Source organism: Alligator mississippiensis, chromosome 10, assembly GCF_030867095.1.
Source record: "Alligator mississippiensis isolate rAllMis1 chromosome 10, rAllMis1, whole genome shotgun sequence".
NCBI lineage: Eukaryota > Metazoa > Chordata > Crocodylia > Alligatoridae > Alligator > Alligator mississippiensis.
Window position 1 is genome coordinate 414,424 of NC_081833.1, and position 24,585 is coordinate 439,008.

The window sequence follows — 24,585 nt, forward strand, 5'->3', positions numbered from 1 at the left end:
TAGGACGCCTCGCACTTGCAGCTCCCGTCATGCCCCGGGCCAGGCCTGGTGTCGGCACTATAATTCCCGTCATGCCCCGGGCTGGCCTGCCGCCCGCTCTCATCATGCCCTGGGCCGGCATCGCAGTGGGAACTCCCATCATGCGCCGGTACTACAGCTCCCATCATGCCCCGGGCGGGCCTAGCAGTTGTGGCTCCCCGTCACGCCCCAGGCCGGGCCGAGCCCTGTACTACAGCTCCCATCATGCCTCGGGCCGGGCCTGGCGCCCGCACTACGACTCCCATCATGCCCCATACTACGACTCCCATCATGCCCCGGGCCGGCCTCGCCCCGGGCGGGGCCTCGCCTCGTACTACAGTTCCCATCATGCCCCGGCGCCAGGCCCGGCCTGGGGCATGATGGGAGCTGTAGCACCGGGGCATGACGGGAGCTGTAGTACAAGGCTAGGCCAGGCCTGCGTCGTGACGGGGAGCCGCAACTGCGAGGCCGGCCCAGGGCATGATGGGAGCGGGCGGCAGGCCAGCCCGGGGCATGACGGGAATTAAAGTGCCGGCACCAGGCCTGGCCCGGGGCATGACGGGAGCTGCTAGTGCGAGGCCGGCCCGGGGCATGATGGGAACTGCAGCACCGGGGCATGATGGGAGCTGTAGCAGCGGGGCATGATGGGAGTCGTAGTGCGTGTGCCAGGCCCAGCCCGGGGCATGATGGGAGTCGTAGTGCGTGCGCCAGGCCCGGCCCGGGTCATGATGGGAGTCGTAGTGCGGGCGCTGGTCCCGGTCCGGGGCATGATGGGAGCTGTAGTACGAGGCTCGGCCCGGCCTGAAGCATGACGGGAGCTGCACCTGCGAGACCGGCTCGGGGCATGATGGGCGTCGTAGTGCGGGCGTCAGGCCCATCCCGGGGCATGATGGGAGTCGTAGTGCGAGTGTCAGGCCCAGCCCGGGGCATGATGGGAGCTGTAGTACGAGGGTCGGTCCGGGGCATGATGGGAGTGGTAGCAGCGGGGCATGATGGGAGTCGTAGTGCGTGCGCCAGGCCCGGCCCGGGGCATGATGGGAGCTGTAGCCCCAGGGCATGATGGGAGCTGCACCTGCGGGGCCGGCTCGGGGCATGATGGGAGTCGTAGTGCGGGCGCTGGGCCCGGTCCGGGGCATGATGGGAATTGTAGCACGGGGGCATGATGGAAGTTGTCGTGCGTGCGCCAGGCCCGGCCCAGGGCATGATGGGAGTCGTAGTGCGGGCGCCAGGCCCGGCCCGGGGCATGATGGGAGCTGTAGTACGAGGGTCAGTCCGGGGCATGATGGGAGTCGTAGTACGGGGCATGCTGGGAGCTGTAGCAGCGGGGCATGATGGGAGTCGTAGTACGTGCGCCAGGCCCGGCCCGGGGCATGATGGGAGCTGTAGCCCCAGAGCATGATGGGAGCTGCACCTGCGGGGCCGGCTCGGGGCATGATGGGAGCTGTAGTACGAGGGTCGGTCCGGGGCATGATGGGAGTGGTAGCAGCGGGGCATGATGGGAGTCGTAGTGCGTGCGCCAGGCCTGGCCCGGGGCATGATGGGAGTCGTAGTGCGTGCGCCAGGCCCGGCCCGGGGCATGATGGGAGCTGTAGCCCCAGGGCATGATGGGAGCTGCACCTGCGGGGCCGGCTCGGGGCATGATGGGAGTCGTAGTGCGGGCGCCGGGCCCGGCCCGGGGCATGATGGGAGCTGTAGCAGCGGGGCATTATGGGAGTTGTAGTGCGTGCGCCAGGCCCGGCCCGGGGCATGATGGGAGCTGTAGCAGCGGGGCATGATGGGAGTTGTCGTGCGTGCGCCAGGCCCGGCCCAGGGCATGATGGGAGTCGTAGTGCGGACGCTGGGCCCGGTCCGGGGCATGATGGGAGCTGTAGTACGAGGGTCGGTCCGGGGCATGCTGGGAGCTGTAGCAGCGGGGCATGATGGGAGTTGTAGTGCGTGCGCCAGGCCCGGCCCAGGGCATGATGGGAGTCGTAGTACGGGGCATGATGGGAGTCGTAGTGCGGGCGCTGGGCCCGGTCCGGGGCATGATGGGAGCTGTAGCAGCGGGGCATGATGGGAGTTGTAGTGCGTGCGCCAGGCCCGGCCCAGGGCATGATGGGAGTCGTAGTACGGGGCATGATGGGAGTCGTAGTGCGGGCGCTGGGCCCGGTCCGGGGCATGATGGGAGTTGTAGCACCGGGGCCTGATGAGAGCTGTAGTACGAGGCTCGGCCCGGCCTGAGGCATGACGGGAGCTGCACCTGCGAGACCGGCTCGGGGCATGATGGGCGTCGTAGTGCGGGCGGCAGGCCCAGCCCGGGGCATGCTGGGAGCTGTAGCAGCGGGGCATGATGGGAGTCGTAGTGCGGGCGCCAGGCCCGGCCCGGGGCATGATGGGAGCTGTAGCCCCAGGGCATGATGGGAGCTACACCTGCAGGGCCGGCCCGGGGCATGATGGGAGCTGTAGCCCCAGGGCATGATGGGAGCTACACCTGCGGGGCCGGCCCGGGGCATGATGGGAGTCGTAGTGCGGGCGCCAGGCCCGGCCCGGGGCATGATGGGGGCTCAGCGGAGACAGGGACCGCCCCCGCGTGGCGGGTGGGCGGGCGCTGCAGGGCTGGCCGCGAGGAGCAGCTGGGCTCGTGCTTGCGGCGGGTGCCGGAATCGCAGGCGGGGGCGCGGGCTGAGGCGAGGCGAGGCGAGGCGCGGGCGCTGCAGCCGGGCTGTGGCAGGGGCGGCATGGCGAGCGTTCGCGTCCTGTTCCGGCTGCCTCGAGGGCCCTGGGGTTTGCAGTCCACAATCCCGGCGGCGTGACGCTCCTGCTTCCAGGGCCTCTGGGGTGTGTAGTGCACAGTTGCCGCCAGCAGTGTGTTTGTATGAGTTGGCAGCAGGGGCTCTGCACGGGGAAGGTGGGTTTAACCCAGCTCCAGCCCTGGGTTGGGGGGGCGCAGTCTCTCCCATCCCCCCTCCCCCAACCCTCCTCTGCTGGAGCAGACAGCCCAGCCCAGGGCTGCAAAGCATGCTGGGATGCTGGGGGGCTGTGATTTAACTTGCCCAGGAAGGTGTCTGGGACATAGGCCGGTTTCACTCAGATCCGTTAAGTCTGATGCCACATTCAACCAGGTTTATCTTAAACCTGTTCCAGCCATTTTGAACCTGTTTTTTTATGCACCGAGCCCCTCTTCTTTTACAGATTTAAACCGGGTTCTGATCACTTAAACCAGTTTAAGTGCAATTTGTGTCCCCAGCTGCCGGCCTGGGGGTGGAGAACTTAGCATCGCGTCCCGGGCTGCTGCCGGCCAGGTCCGGATGATGTTGGTACGCGTAGCAAGCTGGGTCTTCGTTGTTTAGATGAAGCCTATAGGTGAGACCACAGCCAAGGTGGGCTCCTAAGTGTTTGGGGTCGGGTCCATGGTTGACCGGTTTCCACAAAAGCTGAGTCTTAGTCGGGCGTTCACCTGGGTGTTCGGGAGATTAAAAAAGCAATAAACTGCTGTCAGGTGCTTGCAGATCCATTCCTGCTCCTCGGCTGTCTGCTCCGTCTCGTGTCCCTCCTCCTGATCTTTGACACAAACAGGCTACTTCAAGAGTCTACAAAAAACCGATTGCGTGTCATTTATTACCCATTTTGAGGCACGTACTGACCCCGCCAGGCTCAGGCTCAGGCTCGAGCTGAGAAGGCCGTTTTGGAGCGCGGGAAAAGAACCGAATGATGAAAACTCGGACATCAAGGAAAAATGGATCCAGCAAAGGAACACAATTGACATCATTAATACATTTCTTATCGTGGACCCCACGTCTCAACCTTGTGGCTTTGCTTTACCAAGACGGTGCTGGACACCCTTGAACAGGGTTCGTGCCGGACCGGGTAGACGTAACTACCTGCTGCATCAATGGAGTTGTATTAAAGACCCCACGTGTGATTGTGGCAAAATCCAAACTAAAGCACACGTCGCAGAGGAATGCCCCAGTTATCGTTTTAATGATTGTACTGAAGACCTGACCTGCACCGGGCTACTGATGATGCCTTGCAATGGCTATCAAACTGTCAGCAGTCTTCTCCCTTAGTGCCGTTGTTTATCGGTTGTTCGTAGCTTTTTCTATCAGTGGGTTGCTGTATTCCGTATGAATAAATACATATTATCGGTCAGCGTGGCTAAGTTTCTTGATGACAACAAATGAACCAAAGAAAATTACAGACAGGAAGATTTCTGTTTGTATCTCTTTATCCTGTGTTTTGTAACCCTCAAGCATTTACATAAGCTAGTAAGAATTCTGCTCCAGAGCTGGCACGGTGCTCTTGGGCAGCGGGTTAAATCCTAGTCAGATGAGGAACTCGCTGTTGCCTACTGGTGCCTAAAGGACCAGCAGATTAAAGGGTTTAGTTTGAAGACAAAGTCTTCTGGTTTCACACTGGTGTGAGCTCCACTTCCACGCTCTAACCAGTGGAATGCAGCAACGAACCTATTAGGGGCTCCTCGGCAGCCGGAGATATGACACCAAATCACAAGGTAACCGCTCTTTTTCTTTTCTTATTGGCCAGAATGCTGTCTATAACTAACATGCAGCTAATGTGCATGTCTCCCTGAGGGACTTGTTCACTGTTTAATATAAAAGCGTTGTTCAGAAAGCTCTGTGCTGCCTTACTCTTAAGCTACTGTGGCTTTGCAGGAGGTTGGAGGGTTGAACGTTTCTATTGCAACAAAACTGCCAGTCAAAGGGACAAAGCCAAGAGTAGCAGAGCTGGGGTAAGGAATCCAGGTTTTCCTACAGTGACGATAATAGTCATTAATAACAACTACATCCATTTCTGCGGCACCTCTCGTCCTTGTACTATAGCTAATTAAAGTTTGCAAGGGCAATCTAATCCAGCCTAACAGTTACGAATGGAGTACCAGCCTCTGCTGAAAAGTCCTGATGGCCCCAGAAAGGTAAGCCGAACTACCCTTGCAGAAAAAGATGCCTTCTGGGCATGGGGTTTTGTTGGAAAGTTTAACCTCCATTTGTATGTGAAACATTCCCTAGTTGAAATCAGAAATTCAGAAAGAAAATGATTAGGATGAAAAGGCAATTGATTTTAAACTTCACCCTCATAAACTGGGGGGTTTAATGGAAATCTTCCTGAATTTTTTTCCTATTCCCACCTTGAAGTTCTGCTGAGCACTTCTTTTATTTAAGTTAGGGACACTTTTATGACCTGATATAAGAATGCTTATAAAATGGCATGGCTGGGCAGCTCCCAAAACAAGTAAAGATTTCTTGGTTTCCACGCTGAAGAACATAAACCTGAACTCAACTTGTGACAGGCAGAGTGATAAGCAGACCGCGGTGGGTGGGAGAGGATGGGCAGTATCACAGTTACTCCGCAGGGAACACGCGTCCTGGAATCCTGTTATTTAAAGACTGGAGCCCTTTTAACCACCTGGCACGCAGCCTTTGCTCGGACGACGGGTTCCTTTGAGAGTATTTTCAGGAAGTAAAAGAAGAACCGAACAAGTGGTCCTACGGTACATTGCAACCACGACTGAATCCAAAATGTAATAGCATTAGTCAGAAAGAAGTAAAGCCATAGAGATGGTTTTTTAGTTGTAAGTGTAAAATAACAATGCTTAGTTTCTTCCATTTAGGTCTCAAAGAGCTTCACCAAGCGTTATAATCTAATAAGCACTACCACCACGACCCAAGATGCGATGACATGCAGTGGCTTCCTCAAGTCACACACAGACTTGGTGGCAGACTAAGGACTAGAACCCACATATCCTGGCTCCTATTTCCATATCAGGCCCATTGGGCTGCTCTGCTACTCATAACAAGTACTGCTTTCATGAGAGCATAAGACAGTGATGCTGCATCGCTTGCAGGGTTTGGTCGGGGTAAATGATCATTCAGTGTTTGCTTCTTACCAGCTGTGTATCGGCTCTGGGGCCATGAGGGGTAGACCTGGACCAGCGATCATGTGGTGCACGATAACGGAGAGCTTGTGCCTGTGGAGTGACTGCAGTGCTTGAATATTCACATGTTTAAAGACTTTCCATCCTCAGAAAGTGGGGTATTGAAAGTATAGGAGTCAAAGTCAGTAACGGATTAATTCCACCAAGTGTTCAGGATTATTATTTTTAGCATTAATCATGAGTAAGAAATCATGAGACTTGATCTGCAATAATGGTGTCTGTTGTCTGCTTTCACTGCAGTGCTGTGGAAGTTCGTATGAGCCCATGCAGGCAAGCTCCCCCTCTCCAGCGCTCTTGGTGGTTGTTAAGGAATTGCGTTTCTCCCAGCAGAGGAAACGGGGAGACTAGACAAAGTTGTCTAGACTGTTTTTTCTGTGGAGAAATCATGTGCTTGCTCTAAGCCAGTGCTCCTGAGTGGTAAAGGAACGCAGGCACCCTGAAATGGGGAGAGTGATTATATATGGAGCTGCTTCGTGTTCAGAGGCAAAGACAAAAACCGGGTGTCTTGTTTCTACCTCGCTTCTTTAATGCGAAAGAAAATTGCCTGGGTCATGGGTTGATCTTTTATGGCCTTATGACCTGCTGTTATGTTTTTTTTCTTTAATGTGGTTAATGGATCCTATTTTTAAAAGGTGTTCAACATCGTTACATATGAGGAAGCATCTGATGAAGTGGCTGTTGCCTGTGAAAGTTCATGCCTCTCTAAACTAAGGCAGACAAGGTTCTTTGGGTGAATCTGATCTCTTTTATTAGACCACCTTAAATAGTTGGGGGAAAACATTTCTTAGCAAGCTTTCGGGTTCAAAACCCCTTTGTCAAGCTGAGGAAGCACCTGCAGTTGCATCTAAACCAAGGTGCCACTCTGCCTGAGCTCAGACTAACGCAGCCGGCCTCTCTGACCATCACATATGTGAGCACTCGGATAAGCACCTGTTTCTGCAGAACCTGCCCTTGTGCTGGGTTCAGCAGTCAACATCACTGAGCTAACCAAGCAAAACCAGCGGGTTTTGTTAGCTGGTTTGTTTCCCCCGCTAGAAGCCAGACTGTCGCTTCCGAGACTTGTGGTACTTGCAGCATTTGGCATGATTTGTACCACAAGTGCAGGAGCTGAGGCTATCCAAAGGCTGGAGTGTGTAGTGGGAAACTCAGTGCTAGTCTCCCCAACATTGTCACTGAAATAGTTATTAGTTGTCCTTACCATCACACCTACACAGGCTTTTCCACCTCAAGTAACATGACACATCCAGGGGAAGCCTCCTTCCCTGGTAGATTGCTGCTCTGTGCAGCGAGGAGAGTTCAGACGCTGTCTGCAGCTCCAGCAACACGTTTCGATCCATCTGTCCAGAAAGAAGAAAGTCACCGTTGTTCTTTTTGTAAAAAGGTGCTAAATATTTTTCATAACTCAAATGTGGATAACGGCTGGAATTGCTCCGTGTGTCAGAATGAGGATGAGAAGGAATGATTAAAGGCCTGGAGCACTGTCTCGTATTGAGCTCAGTCGAAGGAGCTTATCAAAGAGAAGGTTACAGAGTGACTTGATTGAAATCTATAAGGACCTACATGGGAGAGAGAAATTTTAGGGCAGAAGGCTCTTTAATGTAGCCGATAAAGGTATAATGAGATCTAGTGGCTGGAAGTTGGAGCAAGACAAACTGAGACTGGAAATGAGGTTCACACTTTAAACTGTGAAGATAACTATTGATTGGATTCTCCACACAACCTGCTTTAATAACATTTGGAGCGGATGTAGTGCCCTCTACTTTACAGACAGTTACACAGCGAGTTTCTTTTTGAGGGAGTAAATACCATTATTCCCATTTTCCAGACCAGATGCTGCAGCTGAGAAATTAAGTGACTTGTTGAAATCCGACACCGAGTCCGCATCAGAGCCAACCTGGGAATCCAGGAGGTCCTGGTCGCGCTCAAACGGCTGCTTCGCTGCAGCGGCACGGCTTGACCGCTCCTGGAAGCGGAAGGCGTCCGTGCCGTAGCTGCGCAGTGGTGATGCAGCCTGGGTTACATTTGGGAGCCTGTCCTTTTCCCCACCGCGGAAGGGCACTACTTCCCATACTCAAAAGCCAAAGGAAAATGTGTTTTCCACGGCAGGCCTTTGGGAAGTGTTTGTAGCTCTCTTAGTACATGACCTCAGAGACCAGAACAGGTGCCGGGTTAGTGTTTTGCTCTGATTTTCATTCAGGGAAATCGCACTACTGCTCTAGGCCCTGGTGCTTCTCACGCCTCTCTCGTTCTTCCCTTCTGTCCCTAGCTCCCCAGCTGGACTCTCTTTCTGACTGTGTGTGCAATCGGAATTGGAGGGACATTTCAGTATGGATACAATGTTTCCATTATTAATGCACCCACTCAGGTAAGTCACCCTCTCATTATTCCCAACGTCCTTGTGCATTTTGGGCAACATCCTGCCTCGCTGAAACCGATGGCAATTTCATGGTGCCTTCAGTCGGAGCAGCACGAGGCCTTCGGCTTATTGTGACTCATGACGAGGACAGGGCCCAAACTCAGAGAGTCCCTGAGGGTCGGGTGAGGTCCTAGAAGATTGGAAAATGGGAAAAATGGGAAATATAGTGCCCAAAAAAGGGAAAGCGAAAGCCCAGGGAGATACAGACTGGTCAGTTTGACCTTGATACCTGGAAAGCTGCTGATGAATATAATCATGCAATCAGCTTGTAAGCATCTAGAGGACAATGCGTGATAAATAACAAACACCATGGATTTGTCAAGAGCAAGTCATGACAGACTTCTAGCAGAGAGAAGAGAGCAGGCGCTGGGATATACCTTGGCAGAGTGGTATTTTACATATTAACTGGCTCAAAGAGACATGAGATCACATAGGCAACAACGTGTTTCATCAGATAGTACAACTGGGGTATCAAGGAGCTGCGGTCTACATCAGGGTGCCAAATTGATTCAGCCCCCACAGGCCAGATCCGGACTGCGGAGCTGCGTCATCGGGTCTGTGGGGCTGCCCACAGGGGTGGACGTTGTGCGGCAGCAGCACTGATTGCCTTGGCTCCTGCCACTTTTCTGGGAGCTGCGGCAACGAATGCTGCCACTGCTTTTCCAGCTGCCAAATTTCCGGCCCGGGGGAGCCCTGCGGGCGCAAACGACTCTTCAAGAAGGATGTGAGGAACTTGAGCGATTCCACAGTAGACGTGGCAGGGGAAGAAAGGTTGGAAGAACTGGATGTATTTAGTCTAGAGCAGGGAAGATTGGGATTTGATGCGAGAAGCGGGAGGGATTTGATTGGGGTTGGGGTTTTTTTGATAATATCTTTTATTGGACTGACTGAAATTGGGGGAGAGATTAGCAGCCTTCAGAAACAAAAACACCTTGTTATAAGGAGAAGACAACACAGTCTTGTTTCTGCCCAAAGAGGACAGGGCAAGAAGTGATGGATTGAGACTGCAATGAGGGAGATGAAGGTTAGATAGCAGGAAGAGCTTTGAGCTCTCTACCTGAGGGTGGCGAAGAGCTGGAGCAGATTACGTCGCGTGGTGGAAGCTCCGTCGCACTGAAGCTCTAAGTGTGCATTAGACACATTTTTCTAGGATGGTTTAGATGCACACGGGATGATGCTGCCTTAAGAAGGGGATTGGTTCAGCCCTGCATCTGCTTGGGATCCTCCAGACCTACAGTAGAAAGTTCACAGAGAATCAGGACAGATTGATTCTGTAAAGTTTTGGATGGGAACTCATGCTGTCAGCTGAGTGTTTTCCAAGTAATCTGTGCAAAAGTAATTTGTTGTAGCATTTCATGATTTTTCAGATGGTGAAAATCAGCTAACTGTGAAAGGACAAGTCACATGCTGGAAACAGCGCGGGAGTGAGATTCCAGAAAGCAGACTGACTCTGCTCTTGGAAGCATTTGTAGGCTGGAAACACCCCCTTGATTACCCAGGCACATGCATTCAGAAAGCCTGAAGGCAAAGTCTTTCTATTAGTGTGGTGCTACTAGGGCCAGTGGCAAACACTGCACGCAGCAGTAAAAGGGAGCTTAGAACTGCATTTTACTTTGACAAACTGATCAAGTGTATGTGATTGCAGTTTATAAACGCACGAAGGCTGTAAACACCAAGAAGGGAGTGAGAGTATTTAAGGTGACATAAAAGGGCATTACTGAAAGTCCTGGAATCAAATGCAAAAAAGGAAAAGGTAGGCTGAATATCAGGCTCAGATTCCTGACAGTCAAATTTGTTGGGGTTGTGGAGCTGCCTTCAATGGGAAGTGTGGACACATTCAAAGCTGGATGGATCAAGGACTGGGAAGGGACAAGCCTGTATTGGCCCCTGGGCAGTTGAATTGTGTGTGAGCTATTAGTTATTGTTATCTTGAACTTCTAGCTTTTAGCCCCATGCCCCAAACTATTCCCCAGACTCAAATCACAAACCTCACATGCAACTTTTAGGACTAATATTTCAAGAACTGGATGAACGCCACGTGGTCATCGTCACATTTTGCTGAGCTTTACCTACAGATCAGTGGGATGATATTATGCATACACACCTTTGATTCTGAAGGCTTTCAAAGGTCTTTATGAGCAATATATAGAAGGATCATTTGCCAACCACTTAAATACAATCCCTTCTAAGATCAGGTATAATAGCAGCAATTCACAGCAGTTCCTTGGAAGTAAAGAGAATATATTCTGGCTGCACTAGTGAGTTAGGATTCTGCTAACCAGTAAACTTTTTGTCTAAAATAATTCGGTCTGGATATACGGCTGATATTCAGTGAGATGTTCCCTCTTGCCATGTCAGCTCTGAGAAGAGAACCTCAGAAGTTCAGGTAAGCGATCAGTTGCTTCTAATGATGATGTTTAAATTGCCACTCTCTGCACTTGCAGTATATACACCACTTCCTAAACGAGACTTGGAGGAGTCGTTACCAGATGGAACTTAACCCAGACTTGCTGACCTTCCTGTGGTCTGTCATTGCTTCCATATTTTCCCTTGGAGGTCTTTGTGGAGCTCACATCGGAGGCAGCATGGCGATTAGGCTGGGCAGGTAAGTCATACACATCTGTGGAAAGTGGGTAGAAAATGGAAACTTAGCCAACTTCCTTTTCCTTCATCCATTATCATTGCAAAATGATGTAAAGCAAGAATTCTGAGAAAATGTACTTTATCTGAAGGACTCTTCAGTTACATAACTAGAAACAGAGGTGAATATCACTACCAAGGACTGGGGACATGGTATTTCAGAGATGTGTCCTCCCGGCTAGTGTCCAGTCACATGAGCGTGGAAAAGAGCCTGAACTGAGTCCAGTTCCTCTTATCAAACGTCTACTTGCAATTGAAGCTCTGCAGCGTATATAAAGTCTACGTGCACTCTACACATCATAACACACACGTGCAACCAGTAGCATAACCAAGGAAGGGGGACTGGGGAAGTCCTGGCCCTGACTTGAAGGTGAGGGGGAGAAAATAACAGCTGCTGCCACAGATGCAAAACCAGAGCAGCAGCAGTCAGAAGCTGCCACTGCCTCCGTGTGTCGCAGCTGCCCTGAGTGCCCTGTTGCCTTGTTACATCTCTGCGCGCGACACAGATGCTACACGCATACAGATGAAAGCAATACGTTGTACAGCCTGCACATTAACACACACGTGCTGCATAGCTTCTATACGCTTTGCAGGTGCTCCGTGTAGATATCGCATGTGAATAAATATACATATTTCACATGCATGAATACATGCATACATTGTTAGGGATTTCTTTGGCATATGAGCATCAGATTAGAACTAAGTGCTGTTTTTATGTAAAGCGGGCATGTGTTAGCTATCCCACTTTCCAGTGAGTAATGTATCTTTGAAATTAATTTTTTTCTTACTATTATAAAAGTTTTTTTTTAATATTTAACGTTTCTGTGACTTTTGTTATTTTTCCATTTAGAAAAGGAGCTCTTTTGGTGAACAATTTCATAGCAATACTGGCCTCCATTTTAATGGGGATTAGTTTTCCAGCAGGATTGTTTGAGTTATTGATTGTTGGCAGATTTTTGATTGGCATAAATGCAGGTAAATGAATTTCTGTTCCTCACTTTAGTAATCATGCTATTTATCATAGTTTATTATTCTTATTGCTGATCCTTTAGGTAGTGGTGTAAATTTATATTTGCTTTACAGGCATGGAGACAAGTAAGTTTCCTAAAATATAAACTGGAATTGAAACACTGCCAGATTAATGGAGAGATTTAGAATTACAAGACTTTTTCTTTTTTTGCCCAGCTACAATTTTCTAACCAAGATCCATATGTTAACAAGACACTATTGCTATAGTATTGGCTGAGTCGTAACCATAATTATCTTGGTAATAAGGGCATAGAGAGTGGCTTCTGCTCGGACACGTTGGCAGTGAAGACTGGTCAGAGTAGCACTGGTCATGGAAGTTCAGCAATAGCCGGGGCACAGACCAAGTAGCAGAGATGACAGAGGAGGGAGTAGATGATGGGTAGATTTTCCTACCTATTCGGCAGAAAAGCATAAGAGGAAAACCAGACGAGGCCGGGAGAGTTTGGAATGGCCGAAAAGTCTAATGTAGAAAACCTGTCGGGCAGCCAGGCCAGTCTTCGTTTTACGGGGTGAACGGCTAGTGGTTGTTCAATGAGTCGCTCTTTATGGCAGCAGAGAGCTTGACCCCCCATTTTAAAGGTAAGAAAGTCTGAAGATCCTTCACACGCCATTTGAGGTTTTAGAACTAGACACAGAAAGCATTTGCAAAGTGCTAAAAAGCTAATACAAGTTAATGTTTCACTTACAGGGTTTCATGGGCCTTTGAAGCCACTGTCTAAGTAGAACATAGTCCTGGCAACAGGACAAAGCGTCTGTGAGCACAGCCCTGGAGGCTGCACACAATGTCACTTACTACAGTCAGAAGCTGAAAAGTCTTAATCTACAGACAGGAAAGCACTTCCTCTCTTATTTATAGGTATCGGCCTCTGTGTACAGCCACTGTATCTGGGGGAAATTGCTCCAAAACATCTCCGAGGTACTCTGGCCATGGGCTCTTCCATATTTCTGACCGGAGGGATTCTGACAGGACAGATCATTGGCCTAAGGTTAGGAATACCATCTTTCACTGCCACGATACGATTTCTGAAGAGTAACCAAGGTCCGGTTATCTGCAGAGGTACAAAGATCTCTCTGGAGAGGGAAAGGAGCAGAACACTGCTCTTTTCATCTCTCTGTTCTTACAGGTCGATCAGCTAAAAAACAAGGGCTTGCATCTTGCATGAGTTCAGTTGAGTGCCTCCACGTGGACGCATTTTGTGTACTTGGGCCAGGCACAGCCCGTGCTGGAAATCAGACACCTAGTATTCGTACACAGGCCTTAGAGCTGTAGTGCAGAACAGAACCAGTGAGGAAGCCTGTGGCTTACAAGAGTGGGGCTGAGAACAAAGGAATATCAATTTATCTACTGCAGCACAACCACCATCACTTGCACATTGTTTCCGTGCAGGAAAGGTACCTGATGATACCAAATATACCAAAATGAAGCTTCTTTCATTAAGTCTACCAGAGGCTTCCAGCTGTTATATCGGTTGCCTCTGGCACAGAACGTGTGCTGCTTCTCACTTCCAGTGCCTACAGCCCTCCGACTTCCGCATTATTTTCCTTTCTTCCCGCCTCCGGACCTCCTCTTCCTCACCGCCCACTATAGGCATAGACTGTCATCAGTGCCTACTTGCACCCCTACAGCACAGCTTACTAGGGTCCAAGGGAGATGTGGCCGTGTTAGGTAGTTTAGTTTGTTAACGTGTTTAAAGCAGCTACTGGTATTTGGGGCACAATTGCATTTAGCATTAAAAAATCTCATCACTTTGTGTGAAATGCATCCTACTACAGGCCCCAGGTATAACAGCTGGGATGAATTCCTGAAACTTAAATGCACTCCATTACTCTCACACATGAATAAAGATGCTGCATTTAATGTTATTGGAAGATATTGGCTTGACTGACCTGCAGCCCGACAGCCTCTGCGTAGTGTCCAAATGGGTAGATCACAGGCAGCAGCAAAGCAGTTCTCCCTTGCTGATGGGGCTGAAATCTGTCTGGGTGGGATCTGTTTTATGGGAGAGGAGGGAGTTGATTTTCCCCACCCGGTTCATTTGTGGCCTCTGCTGAAGCTGACAACAAATGGGCCTTGTTTGCTACAGGCAGACCTGTCCCCTGGGATCGGTGCCCCCTTTTTACTGAGCTTCTGAAACAGTGATCATCCAGTAACAACCTTTTCTTTCTACGTCCAGAGAATTACTTGGTGGAGCAAGGTATTGGCCTTTGTTGCTGTCCAGCAGCTGTTTCCCTGCATTTGCCCAACTTCTGTTCCTCCCCTGGTTTCCTGAAAGCCCAAGGTATCTTCTGATTGACAGAGGTGATGAGATAAAGTGCACCAAGGGTAAGTTTTACAGCCTTTGCAATTTCCCTATCGCTCTCAATCCACAGGATGAATATATTTGGCTGCTCTTTTTCTTCTCATCTTCTTTTCCCTACCACGTCCCATGTCTTCTCAGTGAACCCTGAAACCTCCCAGGCACGTGCCTCTCCCAGCAGACTCAGAACGGGATGTAGCTAGCTCGCTTGACATCACCCAACTTGCCTGCCCACTTCCTTCCGGCCGCTGCCCGGCCTCCCCAGGTCCCAGGCCGGTTCCTGGGTCCCTCCATCCTGCACTGGATGGAGGTCAGAAACGGCTGCCTTCTTGACTTCCAGCCCTGTATGAGGAAAACCACCTCTCCCTGGCTGTCCTCCCAAGCCCTGGGAAAGGGACGGCTATCGGAACTGCCGCAGAAGGGAGAGCCCTCCATCTTCCTCTCAGAACAAGCTTTTCAATAGGGGAAGGAGAGGAAGAAGACACTCCTCTCAGAGGAACGGGGGAGGCAAGGAGCTGAGAGACCAGTAGCTCAAGCTGTCTCTGTGCCCTTCTCCCCAACTGTATGCAGCGGCTCAGTTTTTTCTCTGCTTTGTCCCACTTCCTTCCCTACAGCACTTTGCCTGGAAGGGGGTAGAAAAAACTGCTGTAGCTGTCCCCCAAGGCCTGAGAGAAGGGAGTGAGGAACCCAGGCCTTGCAGAGAGAGTTAATGATTATGAAGTTGTCTTTGGGGAAGCTGGAAACCCACACCATCAGGCAGCCAGCAAGACCTCCCATAGCAGGGAGATTGCTGCACATCATAAGTGCATAATAGGATGGGCAGCAGAGAGTAAAAATAGCAGATGCAGATCAGCGATGCAATAGGATCTTTAAGAGGAAAATCTCTGTGAACTGGGGGATTTGATTCATGGAGGGGCTTGGGGGGTTAATTTGTGGCTTAGAAATACAGCAGCACCACTCAGGTGGTTGGTAAGTAGCACTGCCGCACTGGCTAGCAAGCTCCTCTGTCCCCAGCAGCTGTCCCCATCCCGCTGCCAAGGATCTTTAGCAAATGGCCATTCCACAAACTGAAATAAAAATACTTGGGGCTTGTCTTGTGCCTTAAGGGTTAGTTTGGGGAAAAGTAGTTCCTGGTTCTTGTAGACAGCACATGATGCATTCCAGGCTGGTGCGGGGCCTTAATCAGTAGCTTACTTAACCTTGAGGAATCTGGGGAAACTGATTTACGGTCTTTTGGAGATGAGCATGACCTTCAGCGCAGAAGTTTCCACCTCGCTACTTTAACTCTCGATGGTGTCTGTATTTCCTTAACGAGCAATCTGTTCTGTTTAAGGTAGTACATTCAACATGTCCCTTTGCTGTAACAACAGGAACATGGCTGTAACAGAAGACTGATGTATGCAGTATTCGCCTTTCAGATATTTGGGACAGTTTGTTTTCGCTCGCACACGAATGTGGGAAAACCAAGTTTCACGTAGAAAAAACATTTTCAAATAGATTATGTTCACGTGCGTTCTTCAGAGCGATATGCTTGTTTTCTGAAAATCCCAGTGTTTCTCGCATCCTTACACAAGTCGGGTCACAAAGGGATCAGAGAGCAGCTGATTTTACAGAGCCTAGGGTCACTTTCAGATATCACTGTCCTTTTCTCTTTTTAGCTTTGAAGCGCTTTCATGGTCTTTTGCACTACCAAACAGAGATGAAAGATATAGAGAGAGAACAATTTGCCTTAAACGGTGAGAAGCCAAAGAAGCCCTGGCAACTGTTCACTGATCGCAGCATAAAGTGGCAGCTCATCACGGTGATTGTGATGACTATGGGCCAGCAGCTCAGTGGGATAAATGCTGTAAGTGTGAAATCCCCACTGCTCGGGGTGCAAAGATTTTTCAGTCGTAATTCCTCTGTAACTGTGATTCTCAAGTCAGCATAGGAACGCATCAGCTTTTTGGAGCTAAAAGTGCTATTAATAATGTTAGGCATATCTTTCATTAAAAATATCTACAAACTTCTCACACACTGCATAAATAATCCCAATATTTCTACAAGCCATGCCTCTGATCACTGAGCCTTGTTTCCCCCCTTCTCGCCTGTCCCCCTTTGAGCAGCCACCTTTGGGTTTGGTTGTGCTCTGCATGTACGTTGACATTAAGTGATAGATTTCCTTTGTCTTTTCATGATTTGCAGAAGTCACTGTGTACAATTTACTCAAATGCTGGATAGTACAAGAAGTTGGCTTTCTGCTGCTGATGTCATTGCCCGCTCAAAGTGTCACAGCCCTATTGACGTTTTCTTTCAGATTTATTTCTATGCAACATATGTTTTTAAACAAGCTGGGATTCCTCAGGAAAATATTCCATACGTGACCTTAGGTACTGGAGCTTGTGAATGCCTCACAGCCCTCACATGTGTAAGTGATGCATTCTCCTTCTGCCACTGGGCAATATTATTTTTAATGGTAGACAAGAGAGAAACGTGGCAAGCATTAAGTATCAGTGTTCTTAACAGAGAGAGTGCTATCTTGTCCACAGGGTTTACTGATTGACTACATGGGGAGAAGATTTCTTATCATTGGAGGATATGCCGTGATGACATTTTGGTGCATCGTGTTAACGTTCTCCCTGACATATCAGGTACAAAGGGATCTTGCTATGACACTGTCTCCGTTTGCGAAGTTGTGAGAGTAGGGGAGAGTGGAGATCTTAAATTGGAGATGAATATTTCTTAATAACCAGGGAAGCAGTAGCAGTTGCATACGTTAAACAACAAAGCAGGCAGGCTTTTGAAAATAGTAATTTAAGGGGTCTCTGTTTATCCTCCTAAAATCACTAACTGGATGCGACTGCCAGAGTGCGATGCCATCCAGCAATTACACAGAAGACTTTTAAGGAATCTGAGGGCATACCCAAATGAGCGTGGATGTGCGGTATGCAGCGCCGCACACACAGGTATTCCCTGCGCTACTAATTTGTAGTGGGGGGGAGAGGGGGAGGTTGACCCCGGGGTCAAAACAACCCACACCTAAAAAAAAGCAGGGCTGCGCACATAGCAGCAGTGTGTGCTGCCCAAAACCAGAGCCTGGAAATAAATTTCCCTCAAAAATACTCTCATCTACGAGAGTCCATTTTAGTGACTTTAGAAATCTTATGATAATGTAGCTATAAAAACAATAAAAATCCCACCCAAATCAGTTCATAAGAACCTTACATACTTGAAGGCAAAAATTTCAGTTAGGATATTGACTCCATCTGAAGGCTAACCCTGTTAAAAAAGGCCATCTTCCCTTCCTTGCTCGTATAGTACAAGAAACACCCCAGAAAACCAGCTTTATATAGTACAGCTTAGTTCTTGCACGTCTAATAAATGTGATGTTTCATCATCATACAAAGCATGACTGTTTTTGTAAATAAATGCTGTACTGTCATGATTAAAAAGCTTGTACATGATGGCTGAATGCTGGATGTCATCCAGAAAGCTAGTGAGTGGCCCATGGGACCATAGGACTCCACTGTAGGATAAACAGTGATAAAAATACAGGCGTTAAGGTAGCAATTAACATAGAATTTTAACTTGATTATAATGACCTCCATGGAAAAAACCTGACTCTAGTAATTATAAATACTGCCACCAATGGGACTGCTACCCTTGTGAAACTGCCCAGTGTTATATTACTGCTTTCAAGATTACCACGATAATACTAAAAAATTGACTATTATCAATTAATGGTGATTGGTTGGCTTGTCCTGTCATAATTTACAGCAGAGTAAGGCTAGATGTAGCATTTAAAACTGTCTCTGCAATTTATATAATTACAGTAAACAGGTAACACAAGCCACAGTGATGAACTTAAAAACACATTACGCATTCTCTGAGACACTAGTTTAATTGAAAGAAATGATTACTCCAATTCAGGACATTTCTGTTGATTCAGAAGGTCATTTACAGGTTCAGCCCCTAAATACATTTGACTATTAAGCCAAATGTTATGGTGTGATGATTGAAATTTGAGTCATGTACTTTTCATGCTCTCTTTTCAGGAGCAGTACTCCTGGGTACCTTACTTGAGCCTGGCATCCATATTTGCCTTCATCCTGAGCTTTGGGTTGGGACCAGGTATTGCACATTAGAAAACATGTCTTTATAAATAGCCTGCAATGCATCTCTTAAAAAAAGAAAAGCCAATGCCACCTGTTGTGCAGACAGACCCCCCCCACATAAAAGATGCTGAAGCTCTAGCTAAAATACGTGTTCTCCTCTCACTAGAACAGCAGAGAGTACTGTAATGATCGTTACAATGCATCCTTATATGTAATGCACCCAAACCACATAGGAAGCAGAAATTAGGCTGATCATTATATGGTTAAGGGCATATCACTCATGCTGAGTTACACCTTTCTCCTTGGGCAGTTTCCATTGAATTCAACAAGGCTTCTTCTCTAAAAGGGTACCACCTAACAGGAATAAAGGTATCAGCTTCTGGATCAAGGTATCCGAGAGGAATCCCCTCAAAATACTGTTTTGTTTTGGTTTTTTTAAACAAGAGCCTCTAGATTTTTTTCATGTAATGTTTAGGTCTGTTCATGGCACATAGGTAAGCACCTGCTATTCTCCTCTGCCCTTTTGAAACATTCCCTGAAGATACAAACTCTGCATAGTAAATTGTTCTGTTTTTTTTAATCAATCCCTCCAGGTGGTGTAACAAATACCCTGGTTGCTGAATTATTTACACAGTCTTCACGGCCCGCTGCTTACATGATAGGAGGATCCATTAGTTGGCTGAGTTTCTTCACAATTGGAATGCTCTTTCCTTTTATAGTGGTATGTCTTCATTACCTATACTGCCTTCTCTTAGTTGTCGCACCAGCACTCACTTGCCCTTTTCTCATGGACCTCACCAGATGCTGAAAATGCTTTTCCTTATATAGTATCTACCATTTAGAGGTGAATGCAAACTCCCTTTTCACAGAGCATTATTAGGCACAGTCACTTTTACTAGGGCAAGTCATTTCAGACGTATACAAACATTAAAACCCACAAGGAAAGACTGTTAAATAGAAATTACTATGGCTGCATAGAAAGCACCAATTTCCAGGTGGTTTATTTTTTTTTTTCTGTCTCTCTGTATCTATCTACTACATGTGTGTGTGTATTTCTCTCTCTCTCTCTATATATAGACATATATGTATCCTAACAGCATGTCTTGCTGCTGCTAGCTTGTTAGGTCAAAAAGAGGTGACACCTGTAAACAAAGAGTTTACTACTTATTTTTTTCACACCTTTAACTGCCCAAATTCAGTTGGGTACTACCACTTAGAATAGAAAGCTTCTTTGATCAAGAAACATTATTTTAGTGGATAAAACAGTACATTCCTAGCATCTGATGGCATAGCTTGTTACCTAAAAAAGCTCATGCCTCTGGTTCAGTTAGGGCAAGGTTGTACCTTAAGGATTAGCTTCTGCCCATTCTAGTGAAGATAAAACAAGGTGACCATTTCTACTTCTGGTCTAATAACTCCAGTTGTCACTCTTGTTCCTGTGGAGTAAGTCAACGTACGCAATGAACAGTTACTGCTGAAAATTTGAGTAAGAACCTCCACCAGAAATCAGATTGTAAAACCCTAGTCTGAGAATGTCTGTCTACATAGCAACCAGTGTAGAACTTATTTTATAATTTCCAAACAGATCAGCCACTTCTACAGTAGCATTCTTCACATCTGACAAATGGATCAGCGAAATCACTAAAGCTAAAAAAAACGTTTATCATAGGTCAGCTGTATTGTACACCTCAGTGATGTTTGCATCTTAAAGCAGCTTGAACATTACTAAATTAAGAAATTACCAACCATACTACGTGCTGATAATATGGGCAACAAGGGGGAGTTGACCCTTTCCTTTAATCTCATGTTTGGGAAAGCGATGCTGAATTTTTTAAAATTAATCTCAGCTATCCTTTGTTTTATTTTCAGAATGGATTGAAGCATTATTGTTTTGTAGTGTTTTTACTGGAATGCTCCTTCATTGCTAGTTTCATCTTCTTTGTTATACCCGAGACAAAGAACAAATCTTTCCTGGAAATCAAGCGGGAATTTCAAAGGCTTAATTTTGGAAGCAAAAGGCAGGAACCGGAGCTGTGTGACAGAATACAGCTCCACAGTGAATTCTAGAGTGCATACTACACTTCCCGGCTGTAAGGCAGCCACTTTAATGAGAATGATATGCAAGTGGTTTTATAAATTAGACAGCGAAACATAATGCTGAAATATTGTATTTACAGGCAGCTAGTAGTATCATCAGGTGAAATATAATTATAAGACAGATGAAGCTTGCTGAAGTAGCGTAAGAAACTAAAAAATGTGTATACAATACTATATACAAAAAAGACAATTCAATAAAAATGTTTAAAGGTATGGCTGTTGTCTTCATGAAAATAGGTCCTGGTGACCCGCCTCAGTCGATTTTTGGTTTATTGGAAATTTTGTGGTACTTCCATTGGATCGTGTGGCCCAGCTTCACATTCTGAACATATTAGCTCCTGATGCAAAGTAATAGGAAGAGCTTGTTTTTGACCAGCACTGAACAAGGATGTGGCTGGAAGAATTAGAACAAAATATAGCCTTTATGCTGTGAGACTAGCACCTTGTGCATTACATAATGGCCACACCAAACATCTGTTAATTGAAATACTCAACGGATAACATTTTTTTTTTTTCAAATGCAAATGCTAAGTCCTGGCCTATTTGATATTCTTCCTACACAGCACAATGTAGACGCATCCAATTTCTCCCACCGGAATGAAAGCAACAGACCATTTGAGTACCTGAAGAACTAAATGATTTTTTAAAAATCATTGCTCAAGTGTATTAGGGGGATGTCTAAGGGTATTAGACAAATCCTCTAGATTTCTAGTTGAAATCGATCTAGTGTGCGTCAGCAAAATATAGATATTGTCATCTTTCCGGTTGTGTGGTAAGCTTTGTGTAGCTCATCTGAATCTGTCTGGTTTCTGGTTAGTAAGAATCTATGCACATTTCTCTCATCCCCATACATTTATTTTCTTCCAAGACAGGTAGAAGATAGCACCCCTCACTTTGAGTACACCACCTGTTTTCTGAAAGAGCCTTGTGCTTCATTTCCATGCCTGTCCAGCCAGCATTTTTACCTCAAGTCTAAATTAACCATTAACACACCTTCATATTTTATTAGACTCAATTTCTTAATTCCTTACAATCATCATTTATGTTCTCCACTGACTTTTCATTTCCTCGCCTGTAAACACTTACCACAGCTTACATGCTGCAGTTGAGTCTGGACTAGTTTTACGCCTCCTGCCAAAGTTTCCAACTGATGCTAAGGCAGGTACTGGATCTTTCACGCAGGCCTTCTGCCTGGAGACTTACTACATGGCAGAAATCAAGAGGCACGCTATTGTGCTGCTTTTAATTACTGAATCAGAAACAGTCACTTTTTAAATTAAGAGCTGTAGCATCTCTCAGTGCTTAAGAATGTGATATCAAGATGGGATCTTCTTGCTCTTGACCTTGTCCTCCAAGTTTGCAAAATATTTCATTTTGGCTAGCAGCTTCTTGGCTTCTTGAAGATCATCTAAAATGAAATAAAACTGAAGCGTTCAGTGCGATGGGTCTTCGGTTTCAGCTTGGAAATGATTATTTTTCAGTTGCTGGGATGTACTATTAACGGGGCATCAAGACCTCTGTATAGGAGTCTTAGCTTAAAAACAGGGAATTTCAGCTCAGAAACGAGATGTTTCTCCATAGAACAGCAGATACATGTTCTGTAGCATACAACACGTTTGCCAACAGCAAATGTGTTCTAGTATTTACAAAATAGCATAGTTTTAAATAGGAACTGACAGAGTTACCTCTTTCAAAAGCCTGGTTCACGTCTGCGATCAGTTGTTCTTGCTTGGCTGTAAAACAAACGAACAAACAAACCTTATTTGCTGTTATCTTATTAGAAGCATCATTTATGCTTGGTTTGTTCAAAAACTGGTCAACAAGCAACTTCTAATGCTGAATGAAGTCCAGTGAATGTCTCGCTGTCGCACGCTCTGACCACCAAGCCAGGCCAGACCAGACTTCCAAGGTTATCTGGTGTTGGCTCCTGCATTACACAGTACTGGTCTCCAGATGCTTTTCCAAAGGACGTGCCTACCTGATTCAAGGCAGCCCCATGCTGAGACATGTTGCTAGCTCCCAAGAGAAATGTGGTGCCAAGTATACCCCTTTAAGTGGCTGCCAACCTGCTGGGAGGCAGAGCCAGCTGCGCATACCCAGGTGGTGACGCTGCTTCCAATTCAGAAGTGGCGCGTGTGAAGCAGGACCAGCACGTCTCAGCCTGGCACTGCCTGGAGCTACACAGACGTACTGCAACTGTTTTCTTTAAGCTCTTCTTGAGCTTCTGCTTTGACAATACCCCCAAAATCTCCTCTAGCCAAGAGCCATCTCTTTATAGGCAACACTACCTTTACATCATTACTGAAAGGTTACACGACTCCTACTTCTTGTTGCCAAACTCATCAGGAGCCTTCCATCTAAACGTACATACTACTAAACTGTACTAAACTGTTCGTGATAATGCACGCAGGGGATTTCGCTGTCAAAAGTAATCTTGGCTCGATAAATTCTACAGAAAAACCATCTGCTTTGAAATGAAAGCGGTTACAACACGCTGTGAGCCCCGCTGCATCGGAGATGAAATAAGGTGCTTTTCAGTTTGCTTAATGTAAACACATTCCGTTCCTCGAGGGCAAACGAGATGTCCTGCATTACCTTCCAATTTGGCTGAAGAAAATGCGGTTGGCTTTGTACCTCAACGTCAGCTGCAGCTGCTCTCGCGTGCGCAATGTGTACCCGTCGCATGTATATTCATGGGACAGAGGAGAATCTGGAGGTGCCCGGGACAAATCCAAACCCGTCTGTTTGGTGCTCATGTCCTTGGGCTCAGATGTCTCTTCTCCCGCTTACCCCTCCCCGAGATGTGCTTAGCCCAACCAGCCACGTTTTTAGTGCTCTCCATTCCCCTGGTCGTCCTGGAAGCCCTTCTTCACGCCTGTTCTGCTCTGACCTGATCTTTTCCCAGCACAAACTGTGGAAAAGAGTCTCCCATCATAAAAACTTTACCTGCAATTAAGCTTTCCAGCTCTTGTAAGCTAGCCTCGTCTTCAGGATCTGCCAGCCTCTCGCTGATGTCCATGATTTCCGCGAGGAACTCCACGTCCGTGTCATCGTCCGTCCCCTCCGCCAGCGTCACGCCGCGCAGCTCCAGCTGGTGAGGAGAGAGCAGCGGGCGCTCGCTCGCCATCAGCCGTTCCCCGCGCCGCGCGTCCCAACGCCCGGGGCCGCCGACGCCACGCGCTGCGCCTCGCTTCACGAGCAGACCCTCCGCGCTCGCTCGGGGCCGGCCGGCCGGGGCTGATTGTGCACGGACAGCGCTGTGAAGGAGCAGGACCCCGGCTGCCGTGTGTGGGCGCGGGGGCACCCGGCCCCGCTGCTCCGCGCTCTCGTGCGCGGGGACGAGCCTGCGGGCGCGGGCTGGGACACGGCGGGGCCCGGGGCTCACCAGGTAGAGGCCGCGGCTGAGGGGCCGCAGCAGGGTCTGGTAGGCCGCGTTCACCAGCGCCGAGTGCTGCTGCGACAGGTCCCGCTCCGCCTGCGGACACGACACGGCCGTGGGTGCGGGCCCAGGGGCGGAGCCCCCCCGCCCCGCCGCGCCCCTGGCCCCGCACCTGCGGGCGGCGGGTGAAGTAGTCGGGGTGCAGCGCGCGCTGCAGGCTGCGGAACCGCCGGCGCAGCCGCGACACGTCCAGGCCGAAGGCGCGGGCGCTGCCGAGACACCGACACACACGGGCGGGGACAAGACGAGCGGCGTGAGACCGACCGACCCGACCCGACCCACCTCCACCTCCACCCCCGGCCCCGGCGCGGCGCGGCCCGGCCCGGCGCTCACCAGCCCATGAGGCGGAAGAAGTCGGCGCGCGGCTCGGGCGGCTGCAGCGCGCCGCAGGCCGGGGCCGGGCAGAAGCGGGGCCCGTCGGGCGCGGGGCCGGGGACGGGGCCGCCGCAGCTCCAGCAGGACGGCGCGGCGCGGGCGGGGGCGACGCAGCCCCGGGGCAGGGGAGCGGCCCTGGCCCCCGCCCCCACCCCCAGCGCGGCGCCGAGCCGCCCCCTCAGCGCGGCCCACATGGCCAGAGCCGGCCTCCTCCCCTCCCCTCCCCTCCCCTCCCGGCGGCCCCGCGCACC

At 48.8% G+C, this 24,585-nt stretch overlaps 2 protein-coding genes across 8 annotated transcripts; one reads left to right on the forward strand and one right to left on the reverse strand.

Moving 5' to 3' along the window:
• Nucleotides 1-2,164: 2,164 nt before the first annotated feature.
• On the forward strand, nucleotides 2,165-20,733 carry LOC102574900 (solute carrier family 2, facilitated glucose transporter member 11). Of its 7 annotated transcripts, none has more exons than XM_059713320.1 (13): nucleotides 2,165-2,835; nucleotides 3,497-4,927; nucleotides 8,214-8,312; nucleotides 10,808-10,968; nucleotides 11,854-11,978; nucleotides 12,889-13,018; nucleotides 14,207-14,355; nucleotides 15,988-16,175; nucleotides 16,626-16,736; nucleotides 16,858-16,959; nucleotides 18,364-18,439; nucleotides 19,017-19,144; nucleotides 20,293-20,733. In XM_059713320.1, the coding sequence occupies exons 2-13, from the start codon at nucleotides 4,883-4,885 to the stop codon at nucleotides 20,488-20,490; spliced, it is 1,512 nt and encodes a 503-aa protein (XP_059569303.1). In that variant the 5' UTR covers nucleotides 2,165-2,835; nucleotides 3,497-4,882; the 3' UTR covers nucleotides 20,491-20,733. The 7 variants fall into 7 exon arrangements, with proteins under 7 accessions (XP_059569303.1, XP_019344216.1, XP_059569301.1 ...); XM_019488671.2 differs by having other exon boundaries at nucleotides 2,177-3,360; XM_059713318.1 differs by having other exon boundaries at nucleotides 2,178-2,835; nucleotides 3,190-4,927.
• On the reverse strand, nucleotides 20,576-24,543 carry HSCB (HscB mitochondrial iron-sulfur cluster cochaperone). The gene is made up of 6 exons (XM_006264217.4): nucleotides 24,293-24,543; nucleotides 24,072-24,168; nucleotides 23,906-23,995; nucleotides 23,467-23,611; nucleotides 22,206-22,253; nucleotides 20,576-21,928 (listed from the first exon to the last, which is right to left on the reverse strand). Exons 1-6 carry the CDS (start codon nucleotides 24,526-24,528, stop codon nucleotides 21,837-21,839), a joined length of 708 nt encoding a protein of 235 aa, XP_006264279.3. The 5' UTR covers nucleotides 24,529-24,543; the 3' UTR covers nucleotides 20,576-21,836.
• Between the last annotated feature and the right edge of the window lie 42 nt (nucleotides 24,544-24,585).